Raw genomic sequence first — 20,100 nt, forward strand, 5'->3', positions numbered from 1 at the left:
AAAGAAAAAGCTCTGATGTTTTTGTTTGTGACATTTGCCAGATACGAATGAGAAAAATTGAATTCAGAAGTCTAAAAAAAACTATTTTCTGACCGCTTTTTTCATTACTTTATCATCACCAATTAGCAGCTCAAAGTTCATTATCATAAACCATCGCCATTTGTCAACTAGAAACCCAAATCGATCCGAAGTCATAAACACTTAGAACTTATCTCACATTTACCTGTGTTCGCTCATCAGCGACTGGCACCACTTTTCTGTTCTGTTGAACTAAAATTTGATTCCACTAATTGTGAGAAGGAAACGAGCGCTTAGATGGAGGTAAGTTGCGTATTTGACTTGAATATTTTTGTAGTTTAAATAAATTTTCTACTCTCACGGCTTGTCATTCAAAGTTGTCTCAGCGTCAACAGATTTTACAGCCAATTTTTTTAATTCAGAGGATAATATAAAAACGGAGGAAAAAATCGTTATTTCAAAAAAAATTCGATTCGGAAATTTAACGGAGCGTTCTGATAATATAATAAAAGAAACTTACTTTAAGTCAACTTATAATTGCCTTTCCTTGCCACTCCAACTTAAAATAAAACGTAATAAAATATTAAAATCATAAAGTATTTAAATGATAGAAATTTGAAATTTCAATTGAGAATTATGAGAAATTTCCAATTGTCAAAGTTATGCGAACTTCCAAATGTTCTTTTCAAATCTGCTAATTTTAAATTTACTTTGTTCTGGTTTTCTGCAACTTCTCTGCAGATATTTTCTGCAAATCTCCATTTTAGTTTTTTTTCAATTCATCATAACTGCTTTAGAGATCTTCTTGCAAAAACCGTAAATTCTGGCTATTTGTAGGTGGTTTATCTTGGCTCAGTTTCAGTTTTGCCCATAAGTTGCGTCGCCCGATTATCCCAATTTCTGTAGCTTGTCGACGTAAAAAAATAAACTTCTGTCATATTTGATGCTGCGTAAGGTTATAAGTGAATAACGTATTTGGCTTTTCAAATAAGAAACTGAATTTAAAATATGAACCAAATAAATGGGTAAGCCAATCGCCCGCAGAGGCCTTTATAGTCGGCCCTATTTTGGCATCAAAAGCCAAAATGTTCTTATTATTAAATACAATATCTGATAAGTCAAATAAAAATTCAGCAAAAAATTTGTGCAAAAGACAATGAAATGGGTAAATCTTCGAAGTTGAATGCCACCGCCCCAACAAGATCAGTAAGTTATTGAAATTTATTACACAGTTATTTTCGTCTAATAAGAGACTCGTGTGAGCATTGTGTGATAAATACCCTCATTTTAAGGCGTTCTGTCTGCGTACGACTTGTAATCGGGATGCACGTGCAATTGTACGAAGTTCAGTCTAAACTTCTTCTTCAAGAAGGTATTTAGGATGCTTATTTCAATGTCCCATGATTCCCGTGGAAGAACTGACACAACGAGTATTTTCCATTTGGGTATTGGGTCAGTAAAGATCTTCATATTACGGGTAATTTTGCCCACTCGTTTTGAGCGTATATCCTTATGTGAATGATCACATGCGTCATTACCTCCGCACATAATAAAAACATGAGTAAATTTTCGAAGGGTTTTCAAATCAATTCGGGTCTGCCAGTTTGTAGTTTTTAAGCCCGAGAAATAAATAAATGTAACGTTGGGAATAACTGAATAGTAGGTATTATAACAATTTTCTAATCAAATAACATGACTATCGGCAGAAACTACAGCGGAATTTGCCATTTCAAAAGTGGAAACGATAGTTGACTCAAACTTTCAATTTAATTTTTCATCATCTTTTAGTATTTTGGCGAGTCGATTTATGGGTCGTTTTTACATTCCAGTCTTCGTTTTCACTTCTGCTGATCTATTGATGTCATCTTCACTATAGTTTAATTTCACTATTCTTCCTAATTGAAACTTGTCTGTGAATATTTGTTGGTCAATTATACACACAAGGTCTCCTTCATTAAGCTCATTCTTTGACTCTTTGAACCATTTAGTTCTTATTCAGTGCATCGGAGTATAGTCCTCTTGAAATCTGTGCCAGATTTGATTTTCAATTGTTTGGGCTGCTTACAGGTTCCTCTCGTGACCTTTTTAGTCCTTTGAGTAGATTCGAAACGTTTCTGACCCAGACGATCCAAGAAATTATTTGGGGTTATCGCCTTATAACTTTCAATGTCATCCGAAACGGCTGTAAGTGGTCTTTGATTTAGGGTTACTTCCACGATGCAAATAGTGCAGTGATTTTTAGGATGTCTTCATTCTGTGTTTCTAAGACATTAGACATGGTTTTCTTGACACTTCTCACAAGTCTTTCCCAAACTCCTCCAAAGTGTGGAGCATTGTGGGGGGGGGGGGTTGAACCTCCACTCAATGTATCGCTTTTTTATTTTCCATTCCTTCATCTGCTCGTTCAGGTGATTATTGGTACCCACGAAGTTTGTTCCATTGTCACTGATGATGAGATGTGGTTTGCCCCTTCGCGCAATAAACCGAAACAAACAATTCAACTCTGCTTCTGTCGACAGGTCTTGTGCAACTTCTAAGTGTACCGCTCTTGTGGTAAGACAAGTCATCAGACATATTCAGCTTTTCTCCGAAGATCTTTTTACCTTTACATTGATGGGTCCGAAGTAGTCCACTCTGGTGTTTTTAAGTGGTCTACTGAAGTCCATTCTAATTTCGGGGTAGGCGTCCCTCATGCTTGAAGGACCGAATGCTTGAAATTAATTTTAGCTTGCTTTCAGCCAATCAAAATTGAGTATTCAAAATCTCAAAATAAATCACAAAAATCTCAAAGTAAGAAAATAAATCCCGGCCATTAGTGTTATTATTGACCGATTATATAATAAGTAGATAAGTTTTCAAGACTGAAAAATTCTTATTATTTTGAACTCATTACTCTTGATGATTATCTGAACAGTAATGCAGTTGTAACCCGCAATTTGTAATATTTTCGATTATTTTCCACTGATGTAATACATTTTCTGTTAATATTGACTTCGATTTTGTGAGAAAGGCATTCAACCAATTGAAACGCTTAGCGATTTTGATTGGTTGAAATTTTTCAAGCATTCGGCCCTTCAAGCATGAGAACCCTCCCCAATTTCGGGTAGATCTGTCATCATAGGGTGTTCTCTTTTCTGAGAAGTTTTTTGACAAGGAACACAGTTGGTTTTTAAAGATCTTAGCTTGTTTCAGACACCGAAAATCCAGTAGTTTTCTTCAGCCATACTTTTGAGTTGTTTAATTCTCACGTGATGATTTTCTAAGTGTTCGTTTCTCGGAAGAAACCTTGTGACATGATGCTTGCCATCCAATAATTTTGAATGCTTTTTTGCGAATGTCGAGTCATTTGACTTCAATAGTCTGCCTCTTGCTCGCAGTAGTCCATCAGCTTCTAGGAATGGATTCAATTTTTGATTTCTTGAAACTCTTGTTGAACTGATCTGAAGATTGCTTTTGTTGCTTTCATATTTTCTTCAGCTGTGATGATCAAGTTCTTCGGTTTGTTTTTTTCTACTGCACTTATGCAATGAGCAATTGTTTTTTTTTGAAGTCTTTCGAAAATACTGAACCTATGGCAAGTGGCCAAAGGTTCAATGATTGTAAGTTAATTGCAAGTTTCTTCGACGACTTCTTCGAATTCAATATCCTTGATTTTGAGTTTCTTTGGCCACTGATCTTCACTTTTGATCCAGGTCGGCCCATGTAACCAAGTGCTATGAAGTATCTGATTTTTTGTCAGACCACTTGTTCCTAGTTCTGCTGGATTCAAGTCTCTTTTCACGTGTCTCCATGAATTGACACTTGTAGAGTCTAAGATCTCCGCGACCATGTTCGCCACAAAAACTAGTAACTTCTTTACAGAAGACAACCAAGCCAATACTGTACTAGAGTCCCACCACATGTATACTTCGTTTACTATGCTTTGGTGCAACTCCAGTATGTTGTCTTTGATTCTGGTAGCGATCACTGCTGCTTGCAACTCCTGCCTTGATATGCTCAATTGCTTCTTTGGTGACACTCTTGTTTTGACAACAACAAAAGATAAACCTTTAATTTCATCTCCACCTGATGTACAGAAGTATGCAACCACGCATAAGCCTTCAAGTGACGCGTCTGCAACAAGAGGGTTGGTTAATTTGGTACGAAATTGAAGTATATTCTTGGGATTGCAATATCTTTGATTTAAACGAATTCTTTTTTCCATTAATCATCTTCTTCTGCAATATCTTCAGGTATTATCCTATTACAATGCACTCCATCTTGCTTCCATAACTTCTTCAAAACATTTTTGAACCGAATTGTAAAAGGTGACAAAAGTTCTAATGGGTCTTATAATGAGGAAACTACGCTAAGAAGGTCTACTTGAGAGAATCCCTCAACTGGGTTGTCCTTCAATCGAACTCCTGCTAAAGTGTCTGAATCGGTCCTCCAACCGAGTCCCAGTATCGACGCTTCCTTTTCTTTGGTGGTTTCAGACAATTCTTCAGTGTTGCTTTGGAAAAATTCGTCAAGTTGAAACCACCTGTTGACAAGATTTCAACTTCTTGATTTTTGAGGTTCTCAGTCTCCAGTTGGTCATTCGATGAAAATATCAAATCAACCATGTTGTAAAAAAGTATTGACAACTGATATAAGTTATCCAATTCAAGAATTCTTGTTAATGCATAGTATGCACAAGTTGATGAACTTCTAGCACCAAATATGTGTCGATTGTATTTGTAAATAACAATCCTTTCATTTTCGTTTTAAACATCTGAGTTCAGAAATATCAGACAGTGAGTGTCATCTTCTTTTTTTTTACTTGAAGAAACATCTGTTTGATGTCGGCTGTGCGCGCAACTGCTCCTTATTGAAATTTGAACAAAGTCCCAACAAGTTTCTGCAACAAATCAGGTCCAGGTATTAAGTTATCGTTTAAAGAGGTACCTTGATACTTCGATACTGCATTGCAAACTCTTCTATCTTTGCCTAGCTTATGTGGGTGAAAATGGGATGATGTGGTAGATACCAAATTTTTTTGTTTTCATTTTTTCGGCAATATCGTTTTGAGACATTTTCCCGATGAAACCATTTTCGAGATCTGCTTTGATTGTTTCGGTATTTTTCTCTTCAGTTCTAAAGTCATTGCCGAGTCTGCTCTGCAACAATCCAAGCTGTCCCAGTACACTTCCGTAGTTATTGGGTTCGAGAATCCGTTGAGCTGTTCTTTTTTATCCAGATAACGACTCAACATTTTTTGAGGAACCGTAGCTTTCTATCGCCCACCATTGTACAACTTCGTTAGCTAGTTGTTCCTCTGCAGAACAGAAATAAGATTCGGCTTAGCAATTCCTATCTTGCTGTTGTCCCAATGTACCACTTAGTGACCATCCAAGTGGTGTTTTTAGTCCCATGGGTCTTTTTTGTTTTGATGCTTATACTCAATTGGTGTTATCAGACTGAAATTGTCCTGATCAATTATCAGTTTCACTTCAGAGTAGGCATATTTTGCAATTTGGTAATATTGACAAGTGAGGAAATCTTCTTTCATAAATCCTGTAATCATAGCTGGTTGATCCAAGTGACAAATCGAGATATACCAAACAGTTGATGTGTTCTGGTTGTCACTTTTCACTGATGCTGATCGCACTGTTCGTTCCAGAAAGTTCTCGTCCGTATTCTTTTGATGACAATTTCAACATTTCTTTGAGATTTTTGTCAGTTAGTGTCACTGTCGATCCGGTATTTTGCAGAGCGCAAGTGTCCATTGAATTACCTGTGCATGGGTTAATTGGTGTTACTCTTACAATCGGAAGTAAACCACTACTTGCAGGCATACTATTAGAGTTACTCGACTGTTGTTGTACATCAGTTCTGTAATTTCCCTTTTGCTCATGTAACAGATGATTGTGCTTTTTGTCGCAACCACTGATCCCACATGGACTGACTTTACAATCCTTGATACTATGTGTCTTGCCCAAGCCTCCAAAACACAATCTATTTTTCTTCAGAACTTCATATGGTCGTCTCATGTTTATCATTTTGAAGACAGTTTCACAATTTTTAAATTCCTATGTGACAGTACAAACATTGATCTGCGTTTTTATTCAGCTATCTCTTGTCTTCTGTTATATAGGTTCTGGCTTTTCCTTCTTTGGAATTGCCTTGATTGTATTTTTTCCAGGATCCAGTTGCACTTCTGGATTCATGATTTATTTTTGAAATTAACTGATTGTGCACTAAGGCCACATCAGTTAACCGTTCACGCTGTTCAGCAAAATTTGGTTTTGAGTGTCTTCTTTTAATAATAAAGAATGTCTGTTTTTCTTTCAGATCGGGAGGGAGTTAAGCGAGAATCATGTTGATGTTCGAGCTTCGATATTTGGTAAGAGTCGTGCATCTTGATCACTGAAAATTTCTGTACTAACTTGAAATGAGAGTCCAATATGATGTGTGGCTGGCCATAATGTCCGGACAACAGTTTCCAAGCATGTTCGTATAGGCTGCCATCGAAGCTTAGTCTCGTTAGTATCTGCTTTGCTTTTCCAGGTAGATGGCTCCTCAGATAATACATTTTTTCGCTTTTGGCGATGTTGTCGTTATTCACTGTGGCCGTGAACAATCTTGACCACTCCGGCCATTCCAATGGTTTTTCTACAAAAAATTGCATTTTTAATTTTGTTAAGCTAGGTTTGGGTAAACTCCGATATCTGAACTCGCTGCTCAGATCATCTCAGTATCTGTCGTGACGTCGATCTTCTTGTTGCCTATTCGATCCGACTTCAATTTCATACTTCGAAGCATTCTTTTGCGGTTCGTCAGTTTGGCTGAGTGATTTACCCAGTCGTCGGTGTAGTCTCTTTGATCCTCTTCGTCAAAAATTACTAAATTTTTGTCTGGAAATATGTGTCTACCGCTCCAGCCCGAAGACACCAGTCGTTTACTTGCGAGTTCTGATTGTTTGTCGGCAATCGACAAAGTCATGTTGCTAAGTTGTTGATTCAATCGCGCTGTTTCTTCAGCGTTTAGAATTTTGAATTCTGACAGTTTTTCACAATACTTTTTTTTGTGTTTTCCAGCTCCAGTTGAGCAACCATCTCTGTGAGACGGAGTACTTCTTCATCATTTGACTGGGTATTCGCGTGTGACAGAATCTGGTCCGTGACTCAATCTTGAACTGTATAGGGATTGAGCTGCTAAGGTACTGCCAAGCGCTTCGGCTTTTCCAGTGATCTACAAATACTCATTGATTTCTTTGACGAAATCTTCAGAACAGTATGCGTTTTTGTTTTGTTCAGACTCCGTCGAAAGTGCATTTTTCCCTACTTGGCGTCAATTTTGTGTGCCTTTTTTCATACTTTTCTACAACGTTTAAAATTTTCTCAAATTCTGATTTCAAAAGACAGGATCTTCGTTTATCGTCGACCATTTCATTTAATTTATCGTGCGTCCTAACGAGCTGTCTTTGAAAGCTTTACAGTTTTCTTTCTTTTGCCGCGGTCATTCGTGGGGTTTTTGCTCGCGTTTCTTCTAGTTGAAGTTGTAATTGTCCTTCGGTAGGACTCGTGGCGTTCGCTTCGACTTCTTCGCGTTCGCTCTTCGTGTTGTTTGAGTGATTTAAAAACGTGATTTATAAAAAAAAAGGTAAGGTAAATAAGAAAACTAATTTAAGTCAAGTATTTTATTTGAAGACAGATAAATTTCGATTAGGAAGAAAGAAAAAGAATGATTTGCTCCAAACATGTATTTTCCAAAATCGGAAGTTTTGTGCCTTTTGGCCGACAGCAAACTATTTTGTTGAGATTTTTAACTAACTATTTTGATTAAATTGTTGATAATCCCTTCGTTTTTCCATTAACTACCTCCTGCTACCCAGAAAATATATTGGCTTGTCACTCAAAGTTGTCTCAGCATCAACGGACTTTCGGCCAACTTTTTACTTCAGAGGATAAAAAAAAACAGAGGAAAAAATAGTAATTTCAAAAAGTTTGTCGGTTCAGAGAATTTAACGAAAATTATCTCATAATACAAAAAAAAAGAAACTTACTTTAAGCCAAGTTATAATTGCCTTTCTTTACCACTGCAATTTGTAAAAAACGTGATAAAATATTACAATTATAAAGTAATTAAATAATAAAGTTTGCTTCAATTGAGAGCTGTCAAAATTATGCGAACTTAGAAAAGTTCATTTCAAATCTGCTAATTTTAATTTCAGCTTGTTCTAGTTTTCTGCAATTTCTCTGCAGATCGTTTTTGCAGATCTCCTTTTTAGTTTTTTTCAATTCGACACAACTACCTTACAGATCTTCTTGCAAAAACTGTAGCTTCTGCCTATATGTGGGTGGTCTATCTTTGCTCAGATTCAGTTTTGCCCATAAGTTGCGTCGCCGCATAGTCCCAGTTTCTGTAGCTTGTCGATCAACATACAAAAATAAACTTCTGGCATATTTGATGCTGCGTAGGGTTATAAGTGAATGAGGTTATTGATTACTTTTCAAATAAGAAACTGAATTTAAAATATGAACCAAATAAATGGGTGAGCCAATCGCCCACAGGCGCTAAATCTACACTCATTTGAGCAAATGAGTATAGTACACTCATCTTCTCTACTTCGCCCCCCTTTTAGGGATTCGATCCCCTGCCGACCAGAAAATGAGGTTAAAAAATGAAAATGTGGTGCGGAAAATGTGGCCAAAACAGTGTCTCTACAGTGCTTTGGGAGAGCTCAGATTTTTTACTATTTTTTGATCAATTTATTATTCTTTGATGTTTACTTAATTTTATAATGCACATTTCAGCCACAAAATTGAGCATTTTGAAAGTTTGAAGGATTTATCAGGGGTCTTTTTTTAACTTTGATTCTTTTTTCGGAAACATTTTTTTTGCATAAAATTGATTTCTAAAACAGTATCAATTTGAAAAAGACCCTCAGATAGATCAAGTTAAGATATTTCTATCTAAATTTCAATATGGAGTTAAAAGTTTAAGCTGGATTTAATTCGATTTCAAAGTCTCATTTTTTTGGCGGAAAATTCATCATAGAAGCAGGTACATCCTCCTCCCCAAACAGCTTGGGGAGGGGGGGGGGAGATGTCAGGTTAGTCCGAAAGAAAAAATATCCGCTTTTTGAAAGCAGTTTTTCTAGACCAACAAATGGGAATTGTCTCGACGGTCGCCTTGCACAGTTACAAGAGATTCCTGATCTACTACTTTTTTGATAATTTCTTAGATTTTTAGATTTTTTAAAGCAAATTTGAAGCACCCATTAATTATCCCTAATTTGGACTTGGATATTCTTGCCAAGATAATGGTTAGTCTTAAACTATCCAAATAACATGGGTATCTTGCCAAGATCTTCCAAGATCTTCCAAGGTCTTCCAAGGTCTTTCAAGACCTTCCAGGATCTTCAAAGATCTTGACAGTTAACCATGGCACTTGGTAATGTTTAGAAAAGATACCCAACTTGCTCAAGTAAGTTTAGAAAACTAATTTAAACTACTGGAAAATTTAAGTTAAAGACGCAACTTACCTCCATCTTAGCGCTTTCTTCTCGCACTTAGTAATAGAGGGGGGGGGTAATAATAAAAAAAAGAAGTAGAGGAGATTTCAGGAGAATATTTCCGACTCAACAGATTAGTCTGGCGCACCTGTCCACGTAGTGAAGTGAAGTAATGCTTTAACAACAGATTGAGTTGTTTTTTACTTTTTCGATTCTCCATTGCTACATCCACAGCCTTTAAAAATACCATCACATCATGTGTATATTCAACATGCAGTCAGCCATTGCAATTCCTGTAGTTAGCTTTATTTATAACTGTTAAGTTTGTCCATCGTTATTGAAATATTAAAAAAAACTCCATGAAATTTGAGAATTTATAATGACTATATATTCTTCAATCTACTGCCATTTATTATGGCAGTTTTTCTCTCTTTCGTCATAAGGCATAATTAATTCGACATATGACAACTGGTTTTAAAAGTAACAACTCACAGAGAGGAAAAACTGTTTTCGTTTTTCGACCGGCTGATTTTTTGTCGTCACTCAAGGGAGAATATGGGGGAGGGTGGAGGGGGGGGGGGGGTCTAAAAACGCAAAATGTTAGTCAAAAACTTAATTTTTATTAAAGTTTTAACAATTTTATGTAACCGTATTTTTTGTCAGGTCTTTTTGTCTAGTCCAGCAGTCGAGCTTCTTTTCAGGAAGCGCAGTTGAAATATCTTTTCAATCGAGTAAAATATAACTCTTTTGGGGCCAAGCAAGTTGAAACAGGAAGTCAATTGAAACTATTGAATAATACTTTTTTGATTTCGTGTGAAATCATTTGGACCATTAATAATCAACCCATCACAAGAACATCCAGTTTTATGCATTTACATTCTTGCAAATCTAAATTGATCAATATACTAACTAGGGAAAAAACAGCATTTAATGTGGTTCGCTGAAAAGTCCCCCCTTTGGTACTATTTTACGACATCCATGTTTAGGTCAACCAATCCGAAACTCTTTGTGACACCTTCTAAAAAATGCCCTGAAATCTCAGAAAAAAAGTGCCCGAGCTAAAAAAAAGTTTTTTTTTCAAAAACTTGGAAAATAAAAAAAATTCCCCTCGAGAAAATCCTGGATCCGCCCCTTTTGCTGATCAATTGTGCCTTCCTTATTTAGAAGAATGAAAGAGGAAAAAATTGTATCCGTTATTTGCTCTGGTCGAAGTTCAATAGTATTCGTCAGTTGTATTCAGGTGTCTAAATACCGATCAACATTTTAAGTCATCGATGAAAATTTTGCTCATATCACTAGAATTTATTCTGCTTGTGTGTATTGAGTTTTTCTTCTTACGCGAATTGGTGCAAAATTTTTTCGATTTATCAATGAGACTTACTCTTTGTCTTACCACAGAACGATTGTCATTTCGTCAAATTTTGGTTCGTAAAATTTTTGTTTCTTACATCTACCTGTTAAAAAACCAACAAAACACTTCTTGAACACTTTGAGTTTTTCGTTCATTTGCTTGTATATACAACTGGGAAGCCGACCGCATTGATAAAAAATACAAAAAACAGGTTTTTTTGTTAACTCAAATTAGGTCGTTTTTTTTGCGATGTGATGAGAACACTGGTTACGTAGCAGTATTTAGAAAACCGCTTATTCATTCTCGTCAGTAAGCAGACAAATACTTTATTAACCAATCAGAATCGAGACAAGGAAGAAATGAATAATTAATAATTTTTTATTTCGTAAGTTTGCTTGCTCATCTCGATTCTGGTTGGTTAATGTGGTATTTGTCTGCTTAGTGACGAGTACGAATACGCGGTTGTCTTAACAGAGACCACACTGCGAGAAAACTATACGAATGCATAGGACATCAGTGATTTAGACATAACCGACTACAGTTGCAATCGAAAAATGAAAAACGTACAAAATGAAAAATGAATCAGATAAATTCTCGGATGTTTTTGCTGATTTTTTTTCTCTTTTAAAAAACTTTTCATTGCCAAGGAATTAAAAAAAAAACTTCAAAAATTATTTGTTCTGTGCAAAACTAAGCTTTTCGCTAATTTAATGAAAACTTTTATTCTTAGATCTAGTTATTAGTTCTACTCTCTAAGTTAGACTAAAAGTCAATCATCAGAACCATGAGACAGATTCAGAGTTGGAATCGAGCCTGAATTTGAAGCCCGGGCCGACCCGGCCCAGTTGCTTCAGGCCCGGGAAAATTTTTAAATCAAAACACGAATTGTCTAGCAAAAACTAAATTAAAATTCAAATGTGAATTTAAAAAAAAAATAAAAATTTAATATGTCCATTGGCTGCATCCGATGCTAGAGTTCGATTTGGGGGGCTATTCTTATGCTCGAAAGACCGTTTGGGCGAAAATTTTTTTGGCGAAGGACCGAAAACAAAATTAGCCGAAAGTCCTTTGAAAAAAATCAATTGCCGTTCAATTGAAATGAATTAAATGAAGCAATATTTTCCTTCTTTCATAATGAAACCCTTGAAATATAAAATTTGTTCCGATTCGGGGGGCAGTACAACAGTGCCGAAGTACAACAGTGCCGAAAAAAAATTAGTTCAACAGTGCCGAAAATGAAAACTTAGTTCAACAGTGCCGAAAATATTAACATTTTTCAACATATTAAGTGCGGCAATTAAAAATTGAACGGCGAACGTTCACAATCATAAGTGACACTTAAAGATTTTGAGCATGAAAATTTGCAATTTAGACGTTTTGGCGCAAAAATAATTGTTAAATTTGCAGCTGCAGACGTTTTGGGGTGGGTATTCACAAGTATCAAACTGATAAATCAGTCCCATTTGTACCAAAATGAAAAATCAATCGCGTTAGTACCAAAAAATATTTAATTGGCCTAAGAGTATTAAGCCGACTACTTTAAGCTCTTGGTTTAAGGTCGCCGGTGGGCACGCTACGCGCGCTTCGCGGCGTTAATCGGCTGTAATTTTCGTATAGAGTCTTACCCTCTGTTGGCAAGCTCGCAACACGTTGGCGCGACTGCGGCGATCACTATTTTGCTGCTTAGGTTTCTTCTGTTTGAACAGTAGAAAATTAACGAAATAATTCGTTGGCTCACAATTCGACCAATCAGAAAACGAGTTGAATAATTTTGGTACAAATGGGACGGATTTTTCATTTTGGTAAATAAACCAAGTAAAAACGCGCGGAGTATATCAGTCAGCAAAAATGAAAAAAAAAATTGCATAAATTTCGTAACTGTTGCATAATTGTTACAAAATTATTACAGAACACTCACGTATTTTCGGCTGGTTGATAATTCGGCTGGTTTATATACCACCATTTTAAACATCTTGTTTTGGTAGCTTGTTGTTGTTATTTGTTTTTGTTGTTGTTCTTAGTCCCTAGGGAGGCGCGTCCGGCATGCCCAAACCGTGTCCTAGAATTTTTGCGACATATTTTTAAAAAATTCAATCCAATTTGTTTTCCAATTCCAGACCACTTCTTTAATTATTTTTAAATTCCAATTCCTGAGCTTGGAATTGGTCAATTCCAAGACCGAAATTCCATGGTAGTTAGCCAATTCCAATTCCTGATAAACTAAGTACTTGTAATCACTGGTTGCAATTTTGACCTCCAATTATACCCAAATCTATTTAGTTTGCTAAATACGAAGATGTATGCGGTTTTTATTTAAAAACTAAATCAAAAGTTTCAAAGGGTGGGTGTTCACAAGTACCAAAATGATAAATCAGTCCCATTTGTACCAAAATAAAAATCTATCGCATTAGTACCAAAAGTATGACTACTAAGCCGACTATTTTAAGCTCTTGTTTAAGGTCGCCGGTGGCGATAACCGGCTCTAATTTTCGTATAGATTCCTACCCTCTGTTGGCAAGCTCGCAACACGTTGGCGAGACTGCGGCAGTCACTAATCTGCTGTTTAGTTTTCTTCTGTTTGAACAGTAGAAAATTAATGTAATAATTTGTTGGCTCACAATTCGACCAATCAGAAAAAGAGTTGAATAATTTTGGTACAAATGGGACCGATTTTTCATTTGGGTACAAATGAACCTTGTGTCAAATGGGACTTCACCATCAGAAGTCCTGTGAAAAAGTTCTGTCTGCGTCTGCCACTTTTTCTGCCACATCATATTTAGTAGTGTAATTTGGTGAAGGGGGTCAGTTAGCGGGACAGCTCCTTCCTCTCATCAATCAGGGCCGGAGAGATATTTCTTCGGGGTTGTCATTTTTTTTTCATTTTTAGAACATAAAATTTTTGAGCAAATAATCACGCATTTTATATTCGGCGCCAACATTTTTGAGCGAAATTATGAAATTAAATTTTACATCTGGTTTCAAAACAAAGATAGTCGGCGACGAACCCTTTCTGAACAAACAGCCAAGATTGACTGAGCTAATTCATTTTGTACTGTTATTTTAGCTAAATTCCCGTTCTTCAGTTTGCAATAAAGCTATGTAAATTTTGGGTCCATTTAACTTCAAAATGTTACAACTGCTGTCGTGGTATTTAACCCATTTTAAGTTGGATATCAAATTCTTCCAATTTTCATTTTCTAATAGCTTTTCGATGCTGCATAAAATTAACGCCCTATCACGAGTAAGTTGAAATTCATATTCGGCTTGAAAAGTACAGGGGGAAATTTTGGGTCAAATGACAGATATTGAACCGATAATTGTGCTTGAAACATTCCAAAGCAGACTGATGATTGTTCTTGTTATTTATTGCTTCGACCAGTGCTTAAAATCCAAAAAATTTCATAACACTGGTCTGACTTTTTTGATATTCAAATCAACTTGATGACATTGAACTTGATGACAGTGAATTTGAGTCCGATTTATTTCTAATTCAATTCTTTCAATTTTTAAAGCAAAATTGAATCTGATTTTTGCTGTTACACTTAATTTAATTCAATGTCACTTCAAAAATTCAACGGGTACTCAAGAAAATTTTTTTAAAAAATATGTTTCATTTTTAATTTCAATTTTTATTATTTATCTTAGTGGTTGGAACATTGTGTGCTGCTTGCTTAGCCACCAACTATCTGTTTTTACACCTTAATCTAATCTCATTTCCAATACTACTGTAATTCATTTTCTGTTTTTTTCAATGATAGTAAATAAACCAACTAAAAACGCGCGGAGTATATCAGTCAGCAAAAATGAAAAAAAAAAATGCATAAATTTCGTAACTGTTGCATAATTGTTACAAAATTATTACAGAACACTCACGTATTTTCGGCTGGTTGATAATTCGGCTGGTTTATATACCACCATTTTAAACATCTTGTTTTGGTAGCTTGTTGTTGTTATTTGTTTTTGTTGTTGTTCTTAGTCCCTAGGGAGGCGCGTCCGGCATGCCCAAACCGTGTCCTAGAATTTTTGCGACATATTTTTAAAAAATTCAATCCAATTTGTTTTCCAATTCCAGACCACTTCTTTAATTATTTTTAAATTCCAATTCCTGAGCTTGGAATTGGTCAATTCCAAGACCGAAATTCCATGGTAGTTAGCCAATTCCAATTCCTGATAAACTAAGTACTTGTAATCACTGGTTGCAATTTTGACCTCCAATTATACCCAAATCTATTTAGTTTGCTAAATACGAAGATGTATGCGGTTTTTATTTAAAAACTAAATCAAAAGTTTCAAAAACTATAAATTCCCAATTCTTTAGTTGGGCACTATTAGGGTACTCTGAGGAGTTGCAAATCTTTTGACCAAATGCGACTGCTCAAATACTTTTAAATTCCGAGATGTGACCTTTTTTTTGCTTATTCAAAACTAAGATATAGCTAGGTGCTGCCAGGGTGGTCTCAGGGGTTGAAAACTTTTCTTCGGAATCTGATTGCTAAAACCGTTTTAATTTTTGATAAATAAAGTTTCTTCAACATTATAGAAAAAAAATCACAAAAAATTTTTACGAAATGTTTTATTCCCAACCCGCTAATGGGGTGATCTCAAGGTACTCTCTGAGGTTGCAATTATTTTTTTATTTTTGACTGCTCGAGTCAACTAGTTTTCCAATATTTGCCGTTACAGATTTTGAACTTCTCAAAACTGGTGCATTACGAGGCCAAACAAGGACGCTCCTTTTGTTCTTCTTTTGTTCTTTACTTTCCTTTGATCGTTCCGACAAAATTTTCACATGTTTAAAGACTTGTCTCTGGAATCCAGGAACATAAGGACACAAAATTGTGCTCCTATCCAGTGCACAGTTTGGCCTCGTAATGTGGGGTGCTGTCAAAATACTCTCAGGTATACCATATAGTAATATTTCCAAATTTGTGTGCTCCACACAGATTTCTAGAGGAATGACGTTTTTATGTTTTTGCAGTAAGTTTCAAAATGTTGAATTTTGAAAAAAAAACTACTTTTCAAAATTTAAAGTTGTCGACGCATTGGTAGAGTGAAGTCAGATTTCTGTCAGCAGTTGCAGAGGTGGCCTCCATCCTGCTATTTTTGCTCAATTTTTTAATTGTTGGAAATTGTGTTTATGATATTTGATTTTTTTCCATTAAGTGAAAAATTAACCTATCAAAAGTCTGATGTTCTTAAATAGTTACTCTGGTTTAATCTGTTGATGGTAAATAATGATATGCGTACGGGCTAATGAAAGGAACAAACAAATTAAACAAGAGTTTCAATCATGAATTCAGTGATTTTGCCAATAAAATCGTTATTATGGAAGGTGCAGTTGTATGCTGTCGGCCATTTTAAGGTGTTTTTTTTCTAGTTGAAAAAAAACAGTAGTTCAGAGACTTGACTATTTTATTTTAAAAAGGAACTTTACTCAATTTAATTTGAAAGTTGAATTTTTTTTCAGTGTTTGATTTCGAAAGCGTTGTTAGATGCCCCCGTTTTTTATTACAGGTGCATGTCTATTTTTTTTTCATATAGTTATGTATAAGCAGTTTTCACGTTCAATAATCAGTTTGAAACACCTGACGTGCGTTACACGCTGGTTGTTTTGATTGTAATACCTCAACTTGCTTTCTCTCAAAATTCCATAGGGTTTAATCGCCTTGTCGGCTTAGTTGACACTTCAAGACATGCTCTAAATAATTCATACGTGCTATAAGCATTTTTTAATATAGTCACAAATTTTTTCTGATTTACTGCTATAAATTGTAAATTAGCAGTTTTGACGGGTGATCTTTTTTTGGCCTAAAAGGTTTGGCCTCAAATAAATTTGGTACTCGTTTAGACGTATGGTCCTATATAAAACCTCATTAGACGATTGGTCCCGGCAAAACTACCAATGGTCCTTTATAATTCAGACAGTAAAATTGCTTAAAGTAGATTCTAAGTTTTTCCAGTGAATTGATAATTTTTATTGTTTTTAAAGAAAAGTTTCGAGCAAAACTAGTGAAGAAGAGCTAACAAGTTTTTGTTTTGTATTCATCCACTTGAAGTGTTTTGGAGTAAGAATCAAGTGGTCTAGCGTGACTACACTTTTAAACGAGCTTTTGAACAGGACTCATGAAAAACGGCGGGATCATATTTCCTACTGGAATTTTTCTGAACGAGAACCATGCATTTTATTTTTATTCCAAGAAAATAACTTTGTTTCAAGAAATTGTTTCCAACAAAAACTCGTTAGAAATTTAAGAATAAAAAATAGTTCCCAATTTGTTACAAGAAAACTCAGCTTCTGATTTAAAATTGATTTTATAATTCTATAGGCCCAGCAGGTGTATAAGGCGCAAACTATCTTTTTTTGACCTCAAAAGTTTCGGCTGATAATTTATCGACCAAGTGACTTAATTTTGCGTCATGTGAAGGTAAACATAATTTTTTACGCCCCTTCCCCCCTCTAGAAACAAAAGAAACAACTTCAGAGCTCAAAAGTTTTCTTGACACGAATTTAGTTTCCCACTCGATCGTGATTTACCCAAGTTGTATCGCCCTAGCTGCGACTTGATAAATGTATGTCAACCCCGTTCCACATCAGCGATTGTTTTGCTGGATGTGTTTTCCTCAAATTTAACATCATAGGAAATAAAATACTGGAAATTTTGTAATTGTGGTTTTCTCGATTTCTTATAGTTTTTTTGACTGGCCTTTGTTTAATTTTTGATCTGTTATCTTTCAATGCAATGTTTGTGTTGTATCATAAGTGGTGCGCAACCTCTGCGCGAAAGTGGAGTTATTGATTACAGTCAAATTAAAGTTTTTCATCGACTGATATGACTTGACGATATGATATGAATTCTTCTTTTTTTTAGAGATTTCGAAGATGGAGACAACGTTCATCGGTTTACAAACTTCTTCTCATCTCAGTCCTGGGAGCATTGCTTGTTTTCAGTCCGAAAACTCACAAACTTTTTATGAATTTGAAAGACAGTTTGTTGCTGCGAGCGCCGTTGAATATCGTAGATTTAAGTTCAGAAGGATCCAATGTGAAAGCAAAACACAGGAGTGCAATCATCAGAATTTTTGGAAACAGTCTCTATCCATTACAACAAAGAGATCAAGGATCCAAAAACTTGCAGTTTATTTTGGAACATGAAACTATGCGAAGCTCCAGTGAATACTTATGGGTCATTAATAGAATTGTGAATCGAACTGAATCAAGAGTGATTTCTAATCTTCTTCGAGATCGGAATAGGCTTCATATTGAGTTCAATCTGCAAACACTCAAGGTGCTAATAGAAAACGACCCGAAACTTGCGGTAAAATATGCAACAGACATAAACAATGCCAGAAACGAAGCCCTAAGACATGCTGCGCACAATCTGGACGTTGACTGGCTTGTTTTATTGGATGGAAATGCTTTTCTTACAAATGAGGCTTACGACTTGCTGCATGAGTGTCTAGAAAACGCTGAATTGAACCAACAGTACCTTTATTTCATACCGATGTACAGACTGTCATCTAATCAAGATTGGCTGACTCCTTTCACAGAAGTTGATGACATAACAAGTAGACTTTCTGGTCTGCAGGAGCCGTATCTCGCCATTCATAGATTGGCTCTTAACAAGTTCCAGGACCAGGGAGTTCAGATCTTCAGTAGTGAGGTTGAGTACGGGAAAAGAAGCAAAATAGCGTCTTTGGAAGTATTCAACAAGTTTTACTATAATTATGTGGGCTGCTTGGATGCTTACCATGAAAGTAGTGTCCGGAAAATTACTAGCCCAGGAGAAGGGTTATTTTTAGCCAATAGATGCTCTTACGCAATCCGACTTTTGTACTGGCCCAGCGGGTTCAGCGATTCGGCACGCTCTGATTACAGTTTCCTCACCAATTTGTTGGCTTACAAAGGCTATATCTTTGATGGAAATTCGGTTCCCGAAGAGAATAACCTTGTTAGAACATACCTTAGACACGACTCGATAAGAGAGCTTGAACGAAATATAGCAGAATTAGTTAAAACTATACGCAATTAAAACATTATGATTTCTAATATCCTTGACAAGCTCCATTCGTGAGCAGATATAATATGATTTCTAATATCCTGACAAGCTCCATTCGTGAGCAGATATAACTTTGCAGATTTAATTTGCTGTTTTACTGAAACGTTTTAAAATAGTCAGACGTAATGAAAATAACATGCAGGAAAATTGAAAATAAGCACTTTTGATTTTTGGCGTGTTGTTAAATTTGCACATTTCAAAATTAAATGCTGATGATGAGTTTTACTTGAAAATGTTTCATGCAATAAATGAGGGGCGGATCTAGGATTTTCTCGAGGGGGGGGGGGGCTTGTTTTCAAAAATTTTTGAAATTTTTGTCGACCTTTTTTTAGGTCCAGCAGATTGATTTTCTGAGTTCTCCTAAATCACTACAATAAGCGCATTTTTAACAAATTTTCTGAGCCGCAGGCAAAATTCTGAAAAAAAACGGGCCAAAAAAAGCGTTTTTAGGCAGTTTTTGGAAAATTTTGGACCAAAAAATTAGGTTTTGCGGCGCGTGCTCTCCCCTCAAAATTAGTATACACTGGCGAGGAAGGCACTTCAGAAAAATTTTAGGGTCCCTTACCAAAAATGGATATCTCAAAATAGTACATAGGGGGACCCTTTGGGTCGGCAGGGGGTCGAATTCCTGAGGAGTAAATCCGCTGGTGCTATAAACATTGATTCCTATTCTGTTTTCCGGAGTCGGAGCCACAAACGGAATGGGTCCAAGAGCAGAAAAACAAAAAAATATTAAATTTTATTAGCTAATCGGTAAAAAGAAGTATTAGAATTTTCAATATTACCCAAGAAACGAATAGATTATGCATAAATTGAGTAACTTGAGCAAATTATATTTTTTTAAAACTCATTAAAAAACCTGACGAAATTACTCATTTAGTGTATAATTTATTCTTTTCCTTGGTAGGATTGACTATTCCAATAAATTTTTTTTATCGATAAGCCCGTCTAAACCAATATATGTCTGTTTTTCCGCTCTTAGACCATTCTGCTCATAGACTGTTTTCCTATTGAATATAAGCCGCGTGTATGCGGGTTGATACGAAGTTAGTGGATATGCAGTGAGTAGCGTTGGTGGCGTTGAACAGTGCCGAAGTACAACAGTACCGAAAATGAAAAAGTGTTCAACTATAAATTTTTTTGGCACTCTTGTACTTCGGCACTGTTGCACGCCACTCTAAGGGCAGCACGACAGC

General features: G+C 35.8%; 2 protein-coding genes across 2 annotated transcripts in view; one reads left to right on the forward strand and one right to left on the reverse strand.

Annotated features, from left to right (window-relative positions):
- LOC134854095 (uncharacterized) lies at positions 1-19,077 on the forward strand (the record flags this gene model as incomplete). Its single annotated transcript, XM_063870204.1, is given in 2 exon segments — positions 1-321; positions 17,717-19,077. Coding segments are annotated over 2 exon segments (1,167 nt in total). The 3' UTR covers positions 18,878-19,077.
- Positions 1-20,100, reverse strand: part of LOC134857157 (protein FAM228B-like) — a 132,040-nt gene that overhangs the window by 8,777 nt on the left and 103,163 nt on the right. The window lies entirely within an intron of this gene.

This window comes from Symsagittifera roscoffensis, chromosome 1 (genome assembly GCF_963678635.1).
Source record: "Symsagittifera roscoffensis chromosome 1, txSymRosc1.1, whole genome shotgun sequence".
Taxonomy (NCBI): Eukaryota; Metazoa; Xenacoelomorpha; order Acoela; family Convolutidae; genus Symsagittifera; species Symsagittifera roscoffensis.